The sequence below is a fragment of the Papaver somniferum genome, chromosome 4 (genome assembly GCF_003573695.1).
Source record: "Papaver somniferum cultivar HN1 chromosome 4, ASM357369v1, whole genome shotgun sequence".
Classification (NCBI taxonomy): Eukaryota; Viridiplantae; Streptophyta; class Magnoliopsida; order Ranunculales; family Papaveraceae; genus Papaver; species Papaver somniferum.
This window is the reverse complement of record NC_039361.1, coordinates 38241508-38267385: the sequence shown is the minus strand read 5'-3', so window position 1 is coordinate 38267385 and position 25878 is coordinate 38241508. Positions and strand designations below refer to the sequence as shown.

Genomic DNA, 25878 nt, shown 5'->3' with positions numbered 1-25878 from the left:
GTGCTGGTGTCTCCATCTGGTGAAGTTTTCTCACATTCGTTCAAGTTGGATTTCCACTGCACCAACAACTCAGCGGAATATGAAGCCTTCCTATTAGGATTATCCTTGGCCAAGCAAGCAGGAGCAACACACCTCGAGATAAGGGGAGATTCAAAATTATTGGTCAACCAGATGAATGGAACGTATTCTCTCAAAGAAATCACACTTGCTCCATTCAGAACCGAAGCTCAGCGACTGTTGACCTATTTTGCTGACGCAACGATCGTCCATACTGGACGGACTAACAATAGGCATGTTGATTGCCTAGCAACTCTCGCCTCCAAGCTGCAATTCGAAGGAGCACAGAAAACGATCACTGTACAGAGGCGTACGTATCTTCAACTTGGCTCACTCAGATCGAAGACATTCCAGCGAACGATTGGCGAGCACCCATCATTCATGAATTGAGCAGCTCTATTTCAGAAGGCCAAGTCAGCCTCAAGGAATTGAAGAACTACTTCTTGCTTCATGGAGGGCTATACTATCGAAACCCTGATGGATCTCTATCACGATGTCTTGGGAGCGACGAAGCGGAAGAACAGCTCAAGCGCATACATGAGGAAGTCTGGGGAAACGTTAGTGTGTAACACTTTACAGAAAGCTTCAAAGAATGGGGTACTACTGGCCATCCATGGAGACTCAGTCAAGAGCTTTACAAGGATCTTGTCCTGATTTCCAAACACCTCCTCATCACTTGGAGGTTTTGACGGTCCACCACACTGGGGACTGGAGGGAGCCTTACATCAAATACCTCCGGGACAACGAACTACCACTGGAAAAGAAGCAAGCAGTCAAACTCATTCAGAAAGCTAAGAGATTGTCTATCTCGATGGGATCTTATACCGCAAAAGCTTTGGTGGAAATTTACTGAGGTGCTTACGAACATGAAATCCCTAATCCTGAAGGAAGTACATGATGGAGAACATCAAGGAAAGAGGAAACTATTTCTTCAAATTCATGAGAATATTATTGGCCAACCATGGAAGATGATGCAGCCGCACACGTTCAGAGGTGTCACCAATGCCAAACCCATGGTAATCTCATCCACACTCCTTGTCTCCCGTTGAATTCAGTGAATAGTCCGTGGCCTTTCTACAGCTGGGGACTAGATATCATTGGGAAGATCAATCCAGCATCTTCAAAACAACATGAATACATCATCACTGCGACAGAGTACTTCACCAAGTGGGTCGAAGCTATTCCTCTTCGAAGCACCACTGGAGTTACGATTGCGCCTTCATCAAAGAGCAATAATATGCAGATTCGGAGTTCCTAATCACATCATCACAGATAACGGAACTCCTTTTGCCAATCAAGATGTTGAGAAGCTGCTCAATAAATATGGGATCAAACAAATCTTCTGCCTTACTATCCACAAGGAAATGGTCAAGCAGAAAGTACCAACAAGACTTTGTCAGGATTATCAGTCGGACGATTCATGACATCCTCGATCATGATGAGCAATTACCCATGGCTCTATGGGCTTACAGAACTGCACCAAGGAGCTCGATCGGTACTTCGCCATATTCCCTCTATGGAGCCGACGCCATACTTCCAGCAGAAATCAAAGTTCCCTCAGCCAGGATTGCAGCATCCAGTGGTGTACAATGGGATGAGGCGAAATCTCCAATCAAGAATCGCTGATTGGATATGCTTGAATCAAGGAGACCAAGGTGGAAAAATATGTGGAAGCTTACAAACAGAGGATCTCCAGAGCCTACAACAAAATGGTAAGACCTCGAACATTTCAAGTAGGAGATTTGGTATTAAAGACGGCAAAGCACATTCAACAAGACATGTATGCTCCTAAGTTCTCTCCTAAATGGGAAGGGCCATATGTTATTATCAAAGCAGTGTCTAGCGGATACTACAAAATTTTAGCAATCAATGGAGGAAAGGAAGGAAACATCATCAATGGCAAATGGCTCAAAGCTTATTATGCCTGATCCATGAAACAAACTACCTCTTCATCATTTCAAGCATTTTCAAAATGTAATTTCATTCCTCCAAAGAGCATGCAAATGCTCCTTTGTTCATTAAACATTTAATAAATGAGAAAAATTTGTTCACACCATGATCAATTGTTTCACCTAACTAGAAATTCAGATTTATTCAAAAACAACAACCAAAAATGCTCACTCAGAGCAAACCATCTAGCAACGGATAGTCCCTGTAAGAAGCCTCGTCAAGCTTCTTCTGAAAAATCTTGGTATTTTCCTTCAAGTCTTCCACCGCTTTCTCAACCCTTGCTGACTCCAGAGCCAGTATCCTCTCCTCATCCAGTAAATCCGCATTCATGGAAATTGCATCAGCAGCCTCTGCCGCCTTATGAACCTTGATTATCTCAAGACGTTGACGGATCCAGCTTACATTGAATCGCAATATCTCACAATTCGAGAACATTTCATCCAATTTGTGCAGTTCATGGTTTTTGACGTCTCGCAAGTGCATCTGATTCATTCCCTCGATGATCGGCAATAGCCCCGCTACCGTGGTTAAAAGGGTTGGAATAAAACCTTTCCACACTTCTGAGGTAGAAATGTGACCATACTTCTTCCAGATCTTGGTGTACAGAGACACATAACATTTGGGAATCACGAATCCGCCGACCATTTCATTGTCTGGGAAGGTATTAATCAATGGGGCTTCGAATAAAAGTCCAGCGGTTGGGTATTCACGAGCATGGACATTGTCTCCAGTCTCCACGGATCCTGTAGAATCTTCACATGCCTGGTTGCTTCTTTCCTCAACCTCAACCACGGTCACGGACTTTCCACTCTTTCTTCGTCTAGCGTCGACGACGACACAGACATCCGCCTATGATGAAACGAAAGAGTCTTAATCCCGGGACTCAGTACAATCTCAAGAGTCATAAGTTTACTTACAGACGATCCAGCTTCAGCATGAGCCGATCCATACCGGGCAGGAGCTCTAAAAATCCGCTTAGGCCTTGCATTATGAGGAGTAGCATTCTTCTTACAGTCCTACGACAAATCATTTTCTTGTGATCAAAAATCGAACAGAGACAAGAAAGGAGGAGAAGAAGAAGTGTACAACTTACTGAGATAGACGTTTCCATTTCACGCTTCGACTGAAGATCATCTTGAGAAGAAATGTTATTGCTCAACATGACGGCAAGGAGGTAGGATCAAAACTTCTCTGTACGATGAAACTGACTCAGGAATGGAAGAAATATTTGCGTGGATCATAGATTTGGAGTCTTGAAGATATATATATATATATATATCATGCGATAGTCATCACTCGCGAATAGTCAACTCAGTTACGAGTTTCACTGAAACCCTAGGCTTTAAATATCGATATTGAAGACGCGGAGGAAAATAACGCACTGGGGACTGAACATCACGGTTCAAAGGATAGGCCACGCGACCTTGTACACGTCATGAATTATCAGCCGTGTGTTATGTTACTTCTCATGAAAATCGACAAGTTATGATGAATTTAGATGTATGGACATTGCTCCATGTCATGGATTAGAAGAAATCGACGTTAAAAAAATGTTCATCATTCAGAAGAAAAGTCTAATTGAAGTAAAGTCGTTTAAACAATCAAAAGAAAGATATCCACTATGAAGACTAAAAAGGGAATGCTCTAACGTCTAAAGAAGATGGAAGTAAAACTACTCGTCGGACTCATCCGAATTGACAGCTTCATCGTCACTGTCCTTCTCGGAATCATCTTCTTCAGAGTCACTGTCAGGATCATTGATGAAGTCCGGTGGACGGAAGATAACATCATCATCTGAATCCGAGTTATCTTTTGCTCCAGCTTCAGCTTCAATTTTCTTCATCGTCCTCTGATGCTCTCTTTCATATCGATCAGGCTTAATGTAACGCTCGGATGGTTCCCATGTGATCTCTCCTTCAGAAGTATCAACATCAGAATCAGAAGGCACCCCATCCAAGAATTGAAGCTTCTCCTCAACCCTCTGTCTCTTACGCCGGGTGCGATCTTTTTCACGTTGACGGGCATCCTCCTTTCTGTCTTCAGCTCTTTTCTTTTCGAGTTCAGCAAAAGAGACTCTTCGCTCACCCAAGGGAACATTAGGCTTCGCCCCTTTATGGGTAACCCTAGCCTTTTATTTCGCTACAGGAGCGTCGGAATCCTCATCAGAAGAGCCAGAGGAAGAAGAGGAACACCAGTAATCGTAATTGTTGTTATTGTTGGTCGACATTTTCTGGAACCGGAAGATCAAAGATTACTACTATGTAAACAAACCAACATCAGAAAAAAATGGTAACTCTTAACTCTTACCTTTTATACTTCCACTAACAATAGTGATAGTAATGCTAGAGTTAACACCTCAAAATCGTTCGTCTCTTCGAAAACTGCAAAAAACGAACGAAACTTTATTTAGTTTCCGAAACTGATTTTCATGAAATCACGGACACAATTTTCATAATGTGAGAATTCACACAACTGACCTATGAAGTTCATAACCATACAATATTTTATCATAAATATATTGTCTATCTTTGAAGAATCCTCAAAACCCACGTTTTGATTTTCGAAAAACAGCAATTAATGCAACTTGCATACATAATTCTCAAGGATTTTATCTAACGAAAACAAACTCATGCAAATAAAATATATCATCATATTTTAAACAACATATGTCACGGCTGCATATATATATTAAAAAAGAATATTTTTCCTTCGTATCGTCGTTATTTGTCTTTAAAACGAAGGTTTATTTCAAAAATATTGTGAAAGCTCACATCTCATACATATGATAAAGTTTTGTATCTACATGAAATCTCATATGCAAAATTTTATCACTGGACACAAGTTCATCATACATATTTTCCTTCGTGTCATCATTATTTGTCTTTAAAACGAAGGGTTATTCCAATTTCATGAAAATTCACTTCTTTTATGATGAAACCTTGGTATACATGAAAGCTCATACACTAAGTTTTATCACTGGACCTAGGTTCATATTTTTTTTAAAAAAAAATCTCTCCTAAATCAGGGATTATAGTTAGTTTTCAAAACTAACGATCGAACGAACGTACGTTTTCAAAAACGAGGGTTTTTTCATAAAAATCACACTAATATACACACATGTATATAACTTCATCATGATCAAAACATGAACAACTCATGAGGATCATAAACATCAACATCAAACAAAAATAAAATAAAAAATACACGTACCTGGTCGGCCGGAATTTGGCCGGCGGCAACAGACGACGACTGGAGGCGGCGGCGCTGGATCCAGGCGGTCTTCACCTGCTGCTGGCGTGAAGGTGCTGAGATGGTGGAGAGCTGGTCGTGGGAAAAAAATATTAATCCCTTTTATATCAATTTTATTTCAAAAACCTAATTTTCTAAGGATTTCCTTATTGGGCCCGACCCGCGAATTTTAACCGACCACGGACTCGTCGGCCAAACCAGCGGTTCAACACCAATTTATGCTCATCAAACGACGCTCCAATCATGACATTGAAACCTTCATGAAGTCGTGGTTTGCTCATGCTCTCTAAATCCGATAATGTCTCAACTTACGACTGAGTTCAATTACTGGTATTATTATTTATGGCCGGAAAATCACCATTTAATGTTGACTGAGGAACACAACTTTCCTCAGTAAGCAGGGGACTTAATGTAGATGGTGGATTTTTGACAAAGGCTAAATTCGTAAACTCATAATTATACGAAGCTCTGATTCAACAATCAGACGTGAGTATCGAGACACGGGTCTCTCATCGAATTCTCAACGGAGAGTACTTTCTCTCAGAGTACATGTACATATGTAGTCTCATGACTGGACAATGACATATCTCATGAATACTGAATACTTTCAGTGATTATTTCTATATAACATTACGAGATGGACGGCTCCTAGACAGCTTGCGCTGCTAGTATAGAGCGATAACGTCTTCAGGAACAAACAACAAGTTTACCCTGACTATATAAAGAATATGACTTACCGAAAAGCTCATATCGGGATAATTAATGCTCCTAGACAGCTTGCTCTGCTAGTATAGAGCCACAAAGTTAATTATTCCTAATTAAGATTAATTCTGCCGTGACATTCACTACTGAACTCCAAGAATAATCTATTATTTCTCCTATTCCATGGTCGAATCCACGACTGGTCCCATGGAATGGCAATAACAATTGCTCCTATTCAATGGTCGAATCCACGACTGGTCCCATGGAATGGCAATAACAATTGCTCCTATTCTATGGTCGAATCCACGACTGGTCCCATGGAATGACAATAAACAATTGTTCTGATTCTATGATCGAATCCACGACTTGATCTCATAGAATAGCAATAACTATATTATCTCATTACTCCGATTTCATGATCGAATCCACAACTGGTCTCATAAATGGTAATAGATAAATCTTAATTACTCCGATTATATGGTCGAATCTACGATCCCATGGAATGGTAGTGCTCACTTTATTATTCTGAATTCGTAGTCGAATCCTCAGCTGATCCTATGAATTAATAATAAACATCTTATTACTCAGTTTTGTGAATTATTCTCCACTGAATTACACAATTAGTAATAAATAATCAACAACTGGGCGTCTGAGCTACCTCTAAGTAAGCCCCGATTCAAATGGTGAAGGTGTATTCAACGACGATACACTAACAGTCACCACACGAACGAGTATTTCAAAATACAATGAAACGATGAACCTATGCAAAATAGGGAAGAAAATAATAAATAATTAAAAATATTGACCAGGGTGCTGGGAGCACGGACACACGACCGACCGGCCGTGTCGTGGTCAATCCAACGCCAGTTTTATATTTTTAATGCATTTTTATTATTTTCCATGATTTGATGAAAATTCTCTCATTTTATCGAATCTCCTTTGTCTCAAGGAAACTCCTCGGTTTCATGGTATTTCCATAAATCCATAAAAAATAATACAAAATTAAGAAAAGGAGTGTGGGGCGTGACCATTGGACAACCGGCCATGCCTTGGTCCCAACCGGCCCCACACCCCACGGTTCCTTATTTTATTATTATTTCTCTAATTTCATGAAAAAACTCCTTTCATGGTATTTTGCACAAATCATCAAATAATAATAATAAAATAAAATAAATTATGAAAACTTGTGGGACTAGACCTTGGCTGGCCGGCCATGCCCTAGCCGGTCCTACACGCCCCTTTGTTTTATTATTTTATTATTAGTTTTCCTTGAATTCATCAAATTCCTTGATTTCATGGTATTTCTCTCAAATTAGGAAAAATTCCCTCAAATCATCAAAAAAATACCTAAAAAATATTAAAAAATTATGAAAACTCGTGGGACTGGCCCAAGCTGGCCGGTCATGCCTTCCACAGTCCCACACGCCCTTGTTTTTATTATTTTAATATTTTTTGCTTCCTTGAACTCATGAAAACTCCTTCAATTCATAGAAACTCCCTAAATTCATCAAATTTATCAAAATTCATGAATTTTTCAAAAAATCATCAAAATATTATAAAATTAAGGAAAAGGCACCACGGGACCGTGGTCACGACCGGCCGACCATGCCTTGACCACCGCGGTCCCACGCCTCCTCATTCCTTATTTTATAATTATTTTTCATCATCTCATGGTGTTTTCCTCAGTTTCGTCGAAACCCTAATTTTGGCATATTTTCTCGAATGGATGCTCAATTGCACGCCAGAAAATATCAAAATTCTCAGGACTGAGACGCGGACGCCTTGGGTACACGAGCATGCTATCTTGACCGACCAAGATTGGCTCTTTGTCTCACGGAAGCCGGTCCCATCAATTTTCACAATTTTGACCTAATTTGCACAATTGCTCGTATTAGGTCCAAAATTCTTCCAAACACTTTGGATTTTCATTAAGTGATCGTCAGGCGGTCACGTGACAACCCAGGGCCGGTTTCATGACTCCATGGTCGGTCCCTCGCCTCGTCATAATTAATTAGGTTTTCTCACCTAAGGCTTAGACGAGCATTTTCGAATAAATGATTAAACCAGCATTTGATCATTCTTTCACCAACAAATCGTCAACTCTTCAGGAGTTCTTCGTATTTGCTCACGTGAGCATATGGACACTACATGGTTGATCCACGGTCCCATGTAGTCTCCCCCTCCTTCGTCCCATGGTTAAACTTCTGACGAACCATGAATTGATCATCAATTGATCAAATTAGGGTTTATGAATCCAAGGATCATCATTCCATATTCCAACCTTAATAATTTTACGACGACCTCATGGTCATTAATTTTATTAATTATGCTCGGTTCAACGACCAGTATTCTAATTAATATTTTTGGTACGCTGCCAATAATCCATCAGAAGAGCAACACATGCTCAGACGATCAAATATTCAACGATTCATCACATGAGCAACACTTGCTCAGATGATGAATATTTGCTCAAACCAAGGAATATTGGTTCAACAATCAATATTCAACGGTCCATCGAATGAGCAATGCTTGCTCACTTCATCGTAAGAACTATACCTCTGTCTCATGACATGTTCAATTCATGAGTTTCATAACATCATGTTCAACTCAGCAACTACATGGACTCATCGTCCCATCAAACCACGAACTCATCAATTGACTAACAAACCACGAGACATCAATCGTGTCACTTGGGGGGATATCACTTAGGGTTTTGGTCTGGCGGTCTACGACACGTATGTTCAAATACACGATGGAATGTGAGCAAGTCGTGCAGTCAGTTGAAGGAATTCACGAGGTAATGGGTGGAAAATCACCAAGTCTCCACATGTTGAGCAACTGGTTTCAAACACGATCTCCACTTTCCCACTCCTTGATTCCATCAACTGTCACACTTCATGGGATCATGGTGTCTAAAATTCCAGCAATATAAATAAGTCTCTGAATCATGATTGAATCATCGGCATCATCAGTATCATCAATCTCACGTCTCATCGAAAACATAAGATCATCAACTCTGTAGGATCAGAATCTCGCAACAATTATGTCTCAGAGAAGTTATCAATGGTATTGCACAATAGCGTCGCAGAACAATTTCAGAAACGATGTCAGCAAGGATCATGAAAAAGATGTGATAGTCTTGCGAAAATTAGAGAGCTCGTGAAGTTAGTATTTGTAAGGTTGCGAGAATGTCGCAAACTATATCCGAAAATAAAGGACAAATTAGCTGTCATCCACTATGTATTTTCTTATAAATAGTCATTCGAGTTGTAAAGGAAAGAGAGATCTTTTTTGGAGTAAGAGACAAGTAAATAGGAGAGAGAAAATTCCGAACAGAGATCATTCTTGATTTCTTTATTTTCCTTGTAAGAATATTCAGAATTTAATCAATAAAATTAAGAGTGTAAACCTAAAAATGAGTTGATCAACAATGAAATCATATGAGGGTGTATGTAGGATTTCCTGCAACTACATAATGGCGCTAGAAACAGGGAGATTGAAGATCGAAAGTTGAAGATTGTTGATTGAGAATATTCAAATCAAGAAAGTGATTAAACAAATCAGTGAATCAGTTAGAGGAAAGATGAATAGAATTAATGAAAATGGCAAAAATTGGAGTGTAATATGATAACAAAAAGCTTGGTTAATGAATTCCATGAAAACATCAAAGGAAGAATACATAAACGAAATTTTGAAGGAAAGAAAATTATGGCGGTAGAAAAAACTTCACCCTTGAAAGATTGGGAAAAGCAAAGAATTGCATTCATGGCGGAAGAAATACCAAAAGAAAATTTGAACCATACATCTTGTTGGTCATCACAGTGCCTATTACACGAAAAGAGAAGGAGACAGCAATAAAATCCACAGGAGAATGGATGTTGAACAGAACTTTAATCGATACAGGAAGTTCAGTTGATATAATATTTTCATGCATTCCGGGGAATGGGATTTAAAGAGAAGAAATGTCCAGTTCAACATATTTTGTTCACGGCTTTGGAAAATCCACAACAAAACCTAAAGGAGAAATAGTGGTACGAATTCCACTTGGAGAAATCGAAACACATGTGACATTGTGCGTGGTGGATATGGAATCGCCATATAATATGTTATTAGGAAGATCATGGATACATGCGATAAAAGTGTGGTATCAACGTTGCATCAATGTATTAAATTCCCCACTCCAAGTGGAATAGGTGAAATCAGAGGAGATGTTGACAATGCGAAATTATGTCATCAAATTGAAGTAAGATTATGAAGAACAAGCAAAAAAGAAACAATTTCGCAGAAAATTGGTAAAGGAAGCAAAGAAGGAAGAAGAATTTAGAGTATATATGATAAGGGCAAAAGAAGGCAAAGGAATACCCAGCGAAATTTCGGAAGAAGGGGAAGGACCCAAAAAGCAATTAAAGAACCACACCAATGGGAGAACCTAAACCCAGTTACACTGCCGCAGAACCAACAAAAGAAATAAATGTTGGGACTGTAGAGGAGCCTCTAATGTTGAGAATTGGAACCAAAATGGATATGAAGAAGAAGAAAGAACTGTCAACTTACTGTTGAGAATATAAAGATATTTTCGCAGGAAACATGGATGAGATACCAGGAATAGATCCATCAATTGCTTGCCACAAATTGGAGATTAACAAAAATGTGAGACCATTTAAACAGAGAATAAGAAAAATCGCAACAACTTACCATTCCCAAATAGAAGAAGAATTACAGAAAATGCTGAGGCAGGAATTATAAGAGAAGCTAAATACCCAGAATGGATAGCGAATATGGTCATTGTCCCAAAGAAAAACAAGGAATCAGGATTTGCATAGATTTCACTGATTTGAAAAAGCTTGCCCCAAAGATAGTTTTCCGTTACCAGATTTCCTCAAATGGTGGAATCCGCAGCGGGAAATGATAGGGTATCATCTTTAGATGGGTACAAAGGGTATAACCAAATCCTCTCGCTGAAGAAGATCAAGAACATACTGCTTTCTTTGCCCCTAGAGGTTTATATTGTTACACGAAAATGCCATTTGGTTTGCGAAATGCGGGAGCACATATCAAAGAATGGTAGAGAAGGTGTTCGCAAAATGGATACACAAAACATTAGAAGTATACGTGGACGACATGTTAGTAAAGAGTAAAGAGCTAAAGACCATGTACAAGACTTGAGGGAGATTTTTGAACAAATGCGGCAGTATAACATTAAATTGAATCCGAGAAGTGTACTATTGGAGTTGCATCGGGAAAATTTTTAGGCTACATTGTATCAAAGGAAGGAATACAGGTTGATCCAGAAAAAGTGCAAGCAGTTCGTGACATGCCAACACCAGCAACAATAAAAGATGTACAGAAGTTGAATGGGCTTCTAGCTTCGCTGGGGAGATTCATTTCGCGATCATCAGACAAATGCAAATATTTTTTCGATATACTCAAGAAGGGTGCAAAATTTAAATGGAGTGATGAATGTGAAAAGGCTTTTCAAGGAATCAAAGAACATCTTATGAATACAACTATTTTACAAAAGGCAGAACCAGGAGAAGAATTATTGATTTACCTTGCGACAACGTCGCATGCATTAAGTGTTGTTATTGCGAGTAGACGCAGGAGTGGAGAAACCCATTTATTACATTAGCAAAACTTTTAATACCGCAGAGAAGAATTACTCAAAGATTGAAAAGTTAATCTTAGCATTAGTTTATGCATCATTTAAGCTCCGCATATACTTTCAAGCACACAAGATAAAGGTATTAACAAAAGTACCAATTGAATCAGTGATGAAGAATTCTAAAAGATCAGGAAGGGTGAGAGATGGAATGCACAAGTAGGCCATTTTGATATTAAATATGAAGTTTTGTCTTCACCAAAATCACAAGTTGTTGCGGATTTCTTGGCAGAATTTCCTTTAGAAGAAGATGAAGCAGTAGAAGAAATGATGTAGAAGAAGAACATGGAGATCCAAAAGATTTATTAACAGAACCAAATAGATGGGAAATATTGGTAGATGGATCATCAAATGGAGAAGGAAATGGAGTTGGAATTGTTTTAATTTCGCCAGAAGGAATAAAGATGGCTTTTTCATTCAGATTGGAATTTGCATCCACTAATAATGAAACAGAATATGAAGCTGTGATACATGCATTAAAATTCGCAATAGAAATGAAACTAGAAAACGCCAGGATCACTAGTGATTCGCAGCTAGTTATTCGCCAAATAAAAGGAGAGTATACTACAAATGAACCATCCTGAAGAAATACAAGAAGCTGGTTGAAGAATTGTCAGCGAAAATCCCAAAAATAAAATGGAGGCACATTTCAAGAAAGGATAATAGACTCGCAGACGCTTTTGCTTTCATCTCAAGCATGATGACAGATCCAACTGCGAGATGCATAAAAATACAAACACTTCTGTCACCATCAATCAATAAAGAAGAGGAAGATGTGGATGTGATGGTCATAGATAATGAAAAAGAAGAACAAATATAATGTCGCAGACTGGAGAATGGAACTTCATGCATATTTGGCGAAAGGAGAAACACCAAGAAATAGATTGGAAACACACAAGTTAAAAAGCCGAGCAACGAATTATGAATTAAGAGATGGGTTGCTATACCGAAAATCCTTTAGTGGACCATCACTCAGATGTTTGACACGAGAGGAAGGAGAAAAGGTGCTGAAAATGTTACATAGTGGAGATGCTGGCAATCATAGTGAAGGGAAAGATCTTTGGCACATAGGGCAACAATGCAAGGTTATTACTGGCCGTACATGCATGAAGATGCAAAACAAATATCAAGACGTTGCGAAGATTGTCAGCGGCATGGAAAGAAGATACATGCACCAGGAGCACCATTGTCATCTTCAACCAGTGTGGCCCTTTGGAAAATGGGGCTTAGATATTGTGGGGCCATTTTTACCAGGAACTGGACAAAGAAGATACTTAATAGTCGCAACAGATTATTTCACAAAATGGACAGAAGTGAAGGCAGTACAACATATTCGCGACAAAGATATCTTTACATTCATATTCGAAAATATCATTTGCAGATTGGAATTCCTGCACAGTTGGTATCTGATAATGGGAAACAGTTTGAGGGGCAGAACATAGAAATGTTACTTAATGCATTCAAGATAAATGTGAAAGAAAGTCCACTCCTTTGTATCCACAAGCTAATGGGCAAGTAGAAGCAACAAATAAAACTTGCAGATATATTAAAGAAGAAATTGGAAGGACATCACAGATCATGGTGCGAACAAGTACATAATGCAGTATGGGCTTATAATACAACTAGAAGAGAAGCTACTGGAATGTCACCTTTTTGTTTAACATACGGAGTTGAAGCGGTGTTACCAACAGAAGTTGTTATTCCGACAAAAAAAGAGAAGCTTGGGAGAAAATCTTAGTGCGGGTTTAATTTTAAACAAACTTGATGAATTAGAAGAAAAAAGAGAAAAAGCTTTACAACATATGGAGAATTATCAGCGAAGATTAGCTCGAGAATATAATAAACGTGTCAAAATACGTGAATTTCAACCAGGAGATTTAGTTCTGCGAGAAACACCAATATATCAGCGAGAAAATGGTGGAAAATTAGCGAAAAAATGGGATGGACCTTACATCATTAAGGAGATAGTTGGAACAGGAGCTTATAGATTAATGGATCCAGAAGGAAGAGATGTTGGTCATAGATTAGACGACCATGGAACAGATTGTACTTGAAAAGATATTATCGTAAGAAGCTTTGAGAAGTTATGAATTCTGAAAGAATAATTGCAGATTATTCATACAAAAAAGATCATGATGTGCGAAATTTAGAACAGTGACATAAAAGAAAGGGGCGAACCTTTATGGCGTACACCCTAGTTCGCGAATAAAATTTCGCAAGAGGCAAATGTAAGACCTAAAGTACGTCATATTAGGGGGGTACCTGTTACATGCTCAGGGAAGGCTATACCGCCACCGGAACCTAGTCATGGAGATTTTGGGGTCAATAAACCCATCCGGAGAGGCACCTTGGATTCTCAACTTGAGCATATGACTTGGGTTAGGCGACTAAGGTAATAAGGACTCTCCCAAGGAGTGCAGATCTGATCAAGGCGCCGAGGTACACGGTTGAGTCAAGAGTGCCGAGGGAGTTTGAAGCGTCCTTGCCATTCTTGACAAGTCTTGGCTTATACTGCACTCGGCCTGAAGAAAACCCCACTTAGGGTGCAGTCTCGTAACCATAATCCCTATAGGTAAAAGGGATAAGAGGCTGCGAAAACAACTGGTTGTTGTTAAGACTGGATGGGAGTAGCTAACCTTGTATGGTAGAAGTACGCATCCTTGAAGGGGCAACTAGGGGGAAGATAAGGGCGGCACCCTCCATTAGGGAGCTGATAAGTGTCTTAAGACGCAAATTTCATGAGGCTTATTATTCGCAAGGATAATTAAGGCTTGTCATATTTGTGCAACAATCCTGAAGAGGCAATAATACAAAAGAAAAAGATAAGATGAGATCAATGGGTTTTCGCATGAAAGTGCGAAGACATCCTGCGATTTCATCGCAAGACGGCAATGTCATGGGGATTTATTTTCGCAAGAATATTTAGGCCTGTCATATTGTCGCAACATTCCTGAAGAGGCCATAATACAAAAGAAAAAGTTAAGACAAGATCAATGGGTTTTTGTATGAAAGTGCAAGGACGTCCTGCGATTTTGTCGCAATGACAAGAGATGGCATAATAAGACCTTTAATTAGGAAGGCAAAATAAGACCATATGATAAAACAAATTGATGATAAACATTTACAACAGATTATTTTGTGCAAGAAAGATAATGAAAGGCAAATATGGGAATCGATATATAAGAAGCATTATCTTTCTTATCAACAAAATATTAAAAGGAAAAGTTGACTTCAAAGTTGTTGAAAAGTGTAGCTCTCAAAAGTGATAAAAATAAGACAGCTCAAGAAAACAAAGCTAGAAAATAAACTCAAGCTTCAATATTAATATCAGTAGCAGGAGATGAAAAAAATTCTTCGCCAACATTCTCGCAAGCTTCTCCTTCATTTCGGCTTTGATCTTCGCCATGACTAGCATCTTGATTATCGCCAGCAACCACTTCTCCAGGAGAAATTTCTTTCTTATTCTGATTAACACCAGCAGATACTTCTTTAGAAGGAACTTCTTCTTCATCTTCCGGGAAATTATCCTCTGCACCGCTTTCATAATCATAATCACTATCAGCAGGACGAGGAACTTCATCATCATCTACTTCTAAAGGATCAATTGATGTAGGAGGAAGGGAGTTGGACAATAAAATGTCATTTACAAGGACTTCAGCTCGGAGATGAACTTGGCGAAGAAGTGCTCTTTGATGATTCCTATCTTGAATATCCTTAAAATAAGCAAGATAATCAAGTCTTCTTTCTGCCCGGTCGCGAGAACCAGTAAGGGTAGATACGAGTAATGCATTCTCTTTGCGAATTTTAGCATATTTAGCCTCCAGATCATAAATAGAAGAATGAAGATTCTTCTCAGACTCTGCGAAAAATAGAATACAAAATTTTATTAAGATAAGGAATTCAGACAAAGGAAAGATAATTAAGGCAGTCAAATTATTATGACTACCTTCCTTTTGCGAAATAAGGTGTTGAATTAAGGATAGACAACTATTCTCCCAATGATCCATTGCGTCATCAAATTTATCTCCAACTAAACCTTTAAGTCGAGACTGAAGATTTTTCTCTTTAGAAACAAGGAAGGCATTTTTCTTCGCAAGAGAAGAATAAGATTCTTCTAATTTGGAATATTGTTCTTTAAGCTGATTTGCCTTCACACTTAAAGCTATTCTACCTTGAATGAGTGTATCTCTTTCAGCGATAGATAATTCTATTACTTCTTTAAGTTCATTTCTTAAAGAGCGAAGAGATTTCTCTTGGTCAGCACATACTTTTTGAAGAATATTAAGTTGTTGCGAAGATATCGCCATCTTGTTTAAATAAACTCGCTTCTCTTGAGATAAGGTTTTATTCTCATCTGATAAAGTTTTCATCCCTAAATTAGCTTTGGTTAAAGAATAAGAAAGACGAGATACTTCATTACTTAATAGATCTTGTCTTTGAACTAATTGGGTATTTTCATTGGTAAGATTATTTATTTGATCAAGAAAATATGAATATAGGTTATCTAATTGGTTATATTGATCCATTAAGACTTTTTTATCAACACGGCCTTCTTCAACAGCAGATTCAAATTGATATCTCTCCATTACTCGTTTCTGATTTAAAGCTTAACATGCGAAAGAGGGATTCAAAGGATAATTAAACATGGGAAGGATAAAACCATTGAAAAGGAAAATTAAAGACATAGATGGGGAAATCATACCTCTTAATTCATCATTCTTCTTGCGAAGATTGTCACGATCCACCAAAACATTCTGAAGTTTCTGATTTTCAAGACGAAGAGCATTACATTCTTTTTCTAAAGCTGTCTGCGAAGCAGCTTTGTCAGAACCCAAATGTTTGCTCAGAATTTCGCAAACATTAGACTTGATGGGATCAGTAGAAGACTTTTTTTCCATCATCCAGAATCTCAGATAAAACCTTGAAAGCAATATCTATCCCTTCCACGGTCTCTTTCGATAAATGAAGAGACTTAGGTAGAGAACTAGTAGAGATAGAAGGTTGAGAAACATTCTCAATGGGAAGAGAAGAGGTTTCATTCACAGAAGGAACCACAAAGGGAATTTCAATCATAGAAATATCAACTGGAGAAATGAAATCAGAGGCAGCGTTTTCGCGAGTTGGAGATAAAGGTTTATCTTGCGAATATGTCGCAGGAGATTTGGAAGAAATGAAGTCAGAGGCAGCGTCTTCACGAATTGGAGATAAAGGTTTATCTTGCGAAGATGTCGCAGGAGATTTGGAAGAAATGAGTAGGTGGAAGGGAACAGAAGTTGGAACAGCCTTGAGATGGCGAGATTTCTTGTGATGTTTATGAAGATCTTTATCACCCTGCGAATTACAATCTAGATAAGAAACAGAGGCAACAATATTGTTATTAGAAAAAGATAGTGTTTCTTACTACCTTCTCATTCGCAGACTTTCTTTTGTGTGCGATAACTTTGTGCTGTGATTTGGGATTGTTAGGGTTTTGAACTGTAAATTTAGTGTTGGAGCCGCTTTTGCTGAAATAACAAGAGTATGGGAATCACATAAACAACATCACATAAGGCAATAAACAAGATTAATTTCAAACATATCAATTTCAGCAAAACTCATAAGGAAGAAAAGAGAAGACTAACCTTGATGAATCCATGAAAAATGATAGCAGGAAAATTATCTCGAAGAAGATCACGAACTATGAAGATCTAGTTTGAAGATGAAGAAGAATTTAAAAAGATTGAAGAGGAAAGAATAAAAGTTGCAACAATGGAATTTGCAGAAGAACGATGAAGTTGTAGAGAGAATAAAAAGAAAGAAGAAGAGGGTGAAAAGAAATATATATAGAGGGAATTTTTCCTCGAGAAAATGAATATGGTTAATAAGGAAAGCTTTAAGTGGTTAAAAAGTAACGGTTACAAAAGACGTGTCGAGAAATAAATGGAAGAAAGAATACGTGTGATAAATGCAGAATATGATAAGGTAAGCGGTTGCGGCATTTCTCACATCATTATCTACTTTGCAGAGAAGATATGAGAAGAGGAAAGATGTAGGATCAGAATCTCGCAACAATTATGTCTCAGCGAAGTTATCAATGGTATTGCACAATAGCGTCGCAGAACAATTTCAGAAACGACGTCAGCAAGGATCATGAGAAAGATGTGATAGTCTTGCGAAAATTAGAGAGCTCGCGAAGTTAATATTTGTAAGGTTGCGAGAATGTCGCAAACCATATTCGAAAATAAAGGACAGATTAGCTGTCATCCACTATGTATTTCCTTATAAATAGTCATTCGAGTTGTAAAGGAAAGAGAGATCTTTTTTGGAGTAAGAGACAAGTAAATAGGAGAGAGAAAATTCAGAACAGAGATCATTCTTGATTTATTTATTTTCCTTATAAGAATATTCAGAATTTAATCAATAAAATTAAGAGTGTAAACCTAAGAATGAGTTGATCAACAATGAAATTATACGAAGGGTGTATTGTAGGATTTCCTGCAACTACAAACTCATCAATTGAGCAACTACTCTCAATTGAGCAATTTCAATCACTCAGAGCTTATCGTATTCGGAATTCACACACCGACAATCTTTGATTACCATTGATTCCACAGATTTCTTAGCTTCCCTCCTACAGATCAACCCATCCTCTCTTGTGACCGAATTTACTCTAGAACGGTCATTGTCTTGATTTAGGCCAGAGTACTACAGATTGATCTCTCGAATCTAAAGCACCCCCTTGCAGCGGTATATCTGTGTGAGGTTTAACATTTTGCTCGGTTCGAGGAGTCTCCTCCGTACGGTCGTCTCCTCAATTCCTTAAAAACCACCAAATCGTTTTTCCCCATCTACAAAAAAAATAGTCAATCCAATTCTCTTCCTAGAAATCTTGAAGAGAGTAATGGGAAGAAGGTTCCGGTTGTTCCTAAACGCACTTAGAAGTGGGTACCAAAGAAAGTCAATGATGTTTTGAGTGTGAAAAGGAATGATCTCCCAGAAAGTTCCATGACTATGGAGAAACCAGTATCAATGATTCTGGAACTTAAAGAGTTCTTTGGGAAAATGGATTTGGATGTGAAAGGTTCTAAAAGCGATCTCTTTCATGATAATACAAAAGTCACTTGTGGTGAGCAAGACATTGTTCACCTCAACACAACTTGAGTGTGTTGAAAGTGTATCCTCACCAAGGAATGCCCTGTTATGTATACGGTGAGGGAAGCACAAAAATTGGGGCACACAGATTATGTTTGGTAAGGCTGTAGAATTCAACTGGATTCATCTAAAAAGGTATATATGTAAACTTGAGCAAGATTTGTGCTTTTATTTGCTTAGAGAACTTATAATGATTCACATACCTTTCTTATCGTTCTTTTCTACCTAACTTGATCTGTGTTTAAGGTTCTTAAATGTTTAGGTTTGAAAATAATAGCTCGGGATGTTTGGACTCCATGGTACACTTACCAAGTATGCATAACATCATTTAAAACCAAAATCCAGGGGTTTAAGTTCGCAAACCCCGTCTGCATACTGCGAAAATTCGTTTGCAAACCCGTATGCATACTTGACGTCGATATTCGGTGAACTTGTTTTGGACGTAATTTCTTCATCCGAACTCGGAATGAACTCATTCTTTTTGCATTATCTTCCTCTTTGATTTCTATTCAAAATGGAGATGAGAATTTCTGAATTTGGATGAGTTAAGATTGGTATTTGTCCTGACTCTTGTTTTTGAGTATTTTGCTCTGTTTCGTTGCACTTGTTCCACTTCTCTTGAACTTGGGAATTTGGATTCTTGGAGTACTACTTTTTTAAGATAATTTATAGCTTTTATAAGAATGTTGTTGGTGAATCACAAAGAAGGAATTTCAAGAATGGAAAGTAGTACGCAGTGCTATGAAATTCTTGAATGTTCACAATCATCCTATGTGAACTATGGTGCATGGTCGTTATTGACTTTGTATGTTCTTCTTTGTTAAGAAAATATTTTTATACGCCTTTGGTAGCTATTCTTGATATAAATCCGGCGAAAAAGATTGATTCAACCTCTAAGGACAAATCATCTTATATGTGCATTACGAGTTTGTCTTGATGCCTAGGAAACTTCTTATGAGAATTTATTCTTGTTTTTGAGAAGGATTACTAGAGTTTGGAATAGCAATTATTGTGATTACACATAGCTATGTCCAACGTTTTCATCTTCATGTTTTTAGTTTTTTTTTTGGTTTTAAATTCTAAAAATATTTGGAGGATGATGTTATTGCAGTATTAATCTTTATGATTTTGTGATATTACAATATTTTTATGGGATATGTATTGTTTGCGTCCGTGAACTTGAAGGTCCCATATGTTGTCAAAAGTAAAGTCGTTCATGAATTGGTTTTCGTATTGATGAAAGGACGAATGGACTTTAGAAAAATACAAAAGTTATGCCTATGTAGTCATTTATTTGATGGAAAATAGGATAATATCTTTTGTGTGAAAAGGATAAAGTCTATTATGTCACTATGCATATAGTGATGGAAAGATAAAATAGATCCTTGTATGTATTCCACGCTATTGATTTTCATTGATCCATTCTTTTTGTATTACCGTGAAGGCTTCATTGTGTGTCTTATGTTGAGAAAGATACAACTAAGTCGATTATTCTTATTGGATTTGTTGGTTGTTCCATAAGATGCTATATGTTGAGCATTATGAACTAAATTAATCATCTTGGTTGGTTATTTAGTTATTTTCTCCGAAAGTCTTCTTTTGTCGAGCAAAACTTTTGACAATTAAATTGATTACCTTCGTGATTAGTTTGGTTGTTTATATTCCAATTAGATTAATTATGGGTTCTCTTGTAATTAGTCTAGTTGAGTTTTCATATATTCCACAAGTTCTTGTGTTGAGTATATGAACGGCTATACTAACTATGTTCAATTGGTTGATGTAGTCGTATATTCTGTAAGGTTTTCCTTATGTTGAGTATGTGAACGATTAAGTCAGTCATCTCCGTATGATTAACTTAGTCGTTGCTCCGTAAGTTTACTTATGTTGAGCACAATCAATTAAATTGATCACTTTTGTGGTTTGATTTAGTTGCATATTCCAATTAAATTAATCATGGGTTTACTTGTGATTAATTTGATTGAGTTTTGGATATAGAAAATCATTTTCCTATGGTTTTTGGTGTCCAATTAAAAATCCTTCTTTTCTTTCGAAATTAAGGTCGCTCTTGTTGTTCTCTCAGGAACGACATCAAATGGAGAGAGTTCTTTTGAACTTGTGCTTAATGGTAATATCTTGCGGGGTGTGCGGTTGTGGAATTTTATAAGGGTTATCTTGTATCTTAAAACTCCTTGATGAATGCATTTAGCTTCGGCTTTATGATTGCATCTAAATTAAGTTGGTATGCATTTCTTCTTTTAGTCTATGAAACGTCTCTTCTCGGATATTTCATTAGGAACCCGTTCTTGTAACTTTGCCAATTTTATTGACAAAAAGGGGGAGAATTAATGTGTAGTTCTACTACATATACATATGGTTTTCGGATCATTGTGTAAGGGGGAGTGGTTTCCATGTAAGATGGAGAATTGACTAAGGGGGAGTGATACATATCACCGTAGTATTATTGTTAAAGTCGTGATGCAATTGGACTTTGATGTTACATAATAATACTATGTCACTGTATAATAATGATCGAGAATCTCGATTTCTCTCATTGTTATAGTTAAGGATCTTCAACAACGGTGATGCTAAACTTACAACCTTTGGTATCATTGGAGTACTTGGAAGGACGAAGATTTCAGGGAACGTTGAAGATTAGACTATGGAATAGGAGCCACTAAAGTTTATCTTTTTTGTATTCCATATGTATTAATAGTTTTGTCACTAAAATTGACAAAGGGGGAGATTGTTAGAGCATAGCTCGGTCGACCTCGCATGCGTTGATATCTCAAGCATGTTTTTCAATGTTAGTGATCAAAACTATGAGTCTTGATTTCTAGTCTACATAGCTAAGTCTCGGACTAGGATAGAAAAGTGTAGTTGAGCTCAAGGACTTCATGGCGATTAATCATGCAACGACGAAGATCTACTCAAGGAACCGTGGAACTTCATCAACAAAAAGGTATGTGGAGACTTGAACTTATCTATCACTCAAAAGTCTATCTCTTCTATCTCCTACTTCTTATGAGACAAAAGTCGTATGCTATACAGACTGGATCATACACATTTGATATTTCGAGCCGAGTATATCTCGCCTATCTATATCTAGAAATCATGTGTTGGTAAAGCGTTTCGCTTTAATCGGGTTTATCTTCACCTAATGACGAAAGTCATAATGTTTCAATCACTTTGAAAATCGCTTTGACGAGAAATAGTGTAACAACTATATAACGTCCTCTAAGAATGTTTCAGTGGTTGGAATGAGAGTTTAGGTCTATATAACCAATGATGGATATAAGCATTGTGCGGAAACACATATGTGCATAAGTCATATTCCTTAATCCGAAGTTTGCGAACTTTGTTGATTGAGAGAAACCGGAGGAATTGGCTTTGCCAATTCCGCGAACTCAGTCCGCGAACTGACGGAAGCTCTCTTGCAAAAATTTCTGCTGGGATTTTCCAAAAACTCAGTTTGCGAACCTAGTCTGCGAACTGGCGGAAGTCTCCTTGCCGAGATTTTCTGCTGAGTTTGGAAAACTCTGTCGGTTGTCTTAAGTCCGCGAACTTGTTTGCGTACTTGAGTAGGTTATGATCTAAAGATGTGCTCTGAACATGAAACTTAAATTACTAAGGAATGCAGTATGAAAACTGTGGCTATAAAGTTCATGAGCCGATTCAATCGAATCGAATCATCTTTGTTTCAATTGTCTTGTGTAGTTACATAAGATCTCATAGCAATTGAACAACTCTCTAACTAGTTCATTTGAGTCAATTGAACTAGTTATGGTGAAGAAGAACAAGGTTAATATGAAATGCTCATATGGTTGATCTTTTGGGTTACTATGTTGAACCAACATACACGTACACTTTTGGGCATGGTTTTCACAAACCCAGTAAACATATATCTCAAGTGTGTGTGACAAGCTAAGTTTTCGATCTAATGGTTGAGAAATATTAGATTGAATCTAAATCAGGTTTTCATCTAACGTTGAATATTGATTGCTTTGTAACTAAGGAAAAACCCTGATTTGAAGACTAAATATATGAGACATCTAGCATTGGGCAAAACTAATCCCCACACGTATGTGTGATACTAGTGCGCTCGCTAGAGTCGATTCTCCTCTAACCTTTGGTTTTCTTCTATAAAACCAGGTTAACGACTTAAAGACTTCATTGGGATTGTAAAGCCAGACCGATAATACTTTTATCGTAGTTGTATGATATGATCTTGTATCTTCTATCGTACGACTATAATCTTTGATTGGCTTGAGATCGTGAGAGTTCTCCAATAGGCAAGATAAAGAAGTCACAAACATCTTCGTATCACTGTTTGTGATTCATCGATGTCCTCTTGTGTATTCAAGTAAGACTGTTGAGAGGTAATTGATTAATCTAGGCTGTTTTTCGGGAATATAAGACCGGATTATCAATTGGTTCCTGTTCACCTTGATTTCATATCTTAAGACGGAACAAAAACCTAGGGTTTTTCTGTGGGAGACAGATTTATCCTTTGATAGACTTTTCTGTGTGAGAAAGATTTGTTTATTATCAAGTCTGCGATTTTGGGTTGCAGCAACTCTTGGTTGTGGGTGAGATCAACTAAGGGAATCAAGTGCGCAGTATCCTGCTGGGATCAGAGGCGTAGGAGTACAATTGTACCTTGAATTAGTGGGAGACTGATTGGGGTTCAACTATAGTCCAGTCCGAAGTTAGCTTTGAGTAGGCTAGTGTCTGTAGCGGCTTAATACAGTGTGTATTCAATCTGGACTAGGTCCCGGGGTTTTTCTGCATTTTCGGTTTCCTCGTTAACAAAATTTCTGGTGTCTGTGTTATTTCAGTTTCCGCATTATATTGTTTTATTCTTTATAATTGAAATAATACAGGTTGTGTGTTAGATCATCAATTATCATAATCCAACCTTTGGTTGTTGATTGTCATTGATTGATCCTTGGACATTGGTCTTTGGTACCGTCCAAGTTATTTCTTGTGTTTGATTAAAAACTCGTTGATTTCTATTAGCTTGAGTAACTCAAAACAAGAGAGAGATTTTAACTCCTTGAGATACTTTTACCTAGATTGAGTCTGACTGTTTAGTTGATTCTCTGGAAAGTGTTTCGGAGTTAGTCCATACAGATTGCTAAGAGAAATATTGGGTGGTGTTGCTAGACCCACGCTTTTTTCACAATGGATCTGTATGCATGCCCCCTCCTATAGGAACATCTTCTGTTACGAATGAAATCTGCCGCTTCTTCCATTCTTCTAGTGGTAGGTTTTTCATTAGATGCACTTCCTTACCATCGCAATCTCTTTTATGTACTCAGATTAATACATTGTCATGAAAATCAACTATATTCTTGGCGGAATGGATGATTGAATTTATTTGCCTTACACCCTTCCCTATTTCAACGCGGTGTACTATTGCTGGTGTTGTGGTTGGTTTTGATGGGATGACTGAAGTGGTGGTGCATGTGGTAACTCATTCGTCACCAAAAATTGGTTTAACTTCCCCTTTTCAATCAGTTGTAACAAGAGCCTTCACAAATTCCTGCAATGCGTGGTGCTATGACCATGAAATCTATGGTACAAGCAATATTCACCATTCCCCCTTCCTGGTAAAGGTTCTCTCCCCATATTCCATGGTAACGGTATTTCTTCAGTCAATACAATTGTTTCCCAATTTTTTTCTATCAAAATGTTAAGTCTGGGGAGTTTTATATCTTCAAAAGGCGGGTTGTACGGTCTTCTTTCAAACCTTTGATTGTTGTGGTATCTTGTTCTTCTATCATTGTTGAACCTTCCTCCTTGATTATTATATCTCATTGCTGGGTAATTGTAGGAATGAAGTCAATCTCCGTATTATCTCCCGAACCATTTTTTATCGTGTCCAGACAAAGCTACTTCTCTCACAGTGTTTTCTTTCACCAGTCTTCCCTGTCCAGTGCACTCTACACTTCCTGCCATTCGCGGTATCAATCTCGCTCTTCTCTCTTTCGCAGCTGTGATGACGGTCGTGTTGATTTCCATTTCCCACTTCTTTTCTTCCAATGCAATGTATTCCTCATGGTATTCCCTCAGTTCTTGCATTGTGAGCTTATCTTTGAGTCGGAATATTTCTATGTATAAGAGGTCGGTTGCGTACATAGAATTGATGAAGACGAGGATCAAATATCGTTCTGACACTCGTCCTGCTAATTCGCCGCATTTGGTTCTCCAGCACGCAGTTAAACTTCGCAAACTTTCTCCATGTGCCTTCTTCAAATCGAATGCAGTTTCAATTCCCGCCCTTAACAGGTTGTTGCTTATGTAATTTTCCAGGAACAACCTTTGTAATTGTGCGAATGAGGTTATAGATCCTTCGTGTAGATTGTCAAACCATGATAGGGCCTCTCTCGTTAAACTCATAGGAAAGTATTTACACATTACCGCTTTATACTGGAGCCATTGCAGTAATGTAAGGTTATAGGACTTCATGTGTTGTATCGCGTTCCTTGTCCCATCAAAGATGCTGGAGAATATGGGTAAGGTAAACTTAGTGGGAAAAGGTGCTTGTAATATCTCATGCGAAAATGGTGATCGCTCTGCTTCTTCAGTTGCCTCCACCAACTTCATTCTTCCTCCTCCTCTTCTATTACTGTCATTCATCGTTGCTCTAAGTTCTTCAAGCTGTCTTAGTATGGCTTGGTTTGTATCAGTCTGTTTTATCTCCCTCTGCCTTGGTTCTACTTCCTCCTCCAATCCTTCTTGTTCCATCATGCTCTTTTTGAAAAAGAAGGGGTCTAACAACCACACCCAATATTTCTCTTAACAATCTTTATGGACAAACTCCAATATACTTTCAAGAGAATCAAATAGACATTCAGACTCAATCTTTAGAAAAGTATATCAAAGAGTAGTATCTCAATTTCTCAATTCAATCCGCAATCAAACAAATAGGAATTTGCGACCCCGATTGAATAAGAAAATAACTTGGACGGTATGACAAACCAATATCCAAGTGTCAATCAATTCAATCAACAACCCAAAGGCCGGATTCAAGAACTGATTGAACTTAACACACAACCTATGATATTTCAATTATATAAACAAATATAATGCAGAAAAGAAATAACACAGACACCAGAAATTTTGTTAAC

General features: G+C 37.9%; 1 protein-coding gene across 1 annotated transcript; it reads right to left on the bottom strand.

The window, feature by feature from the left end:
• Positions 1-24601: 24601 nt before the first annotated feature.
• LOC113272368 lies at positions 24602-25495 on the bottom strand. Its single transcript, XM_026522213.1, has one exon. It carries the CDS (start codon positions 25493-25495, stop codon positions 24602-24604), a length of 894 nt encoding a protein of 297 aa, XP_026377998.1.
• Positions 25496-25878: the final 383 nt, after the last annotated feature.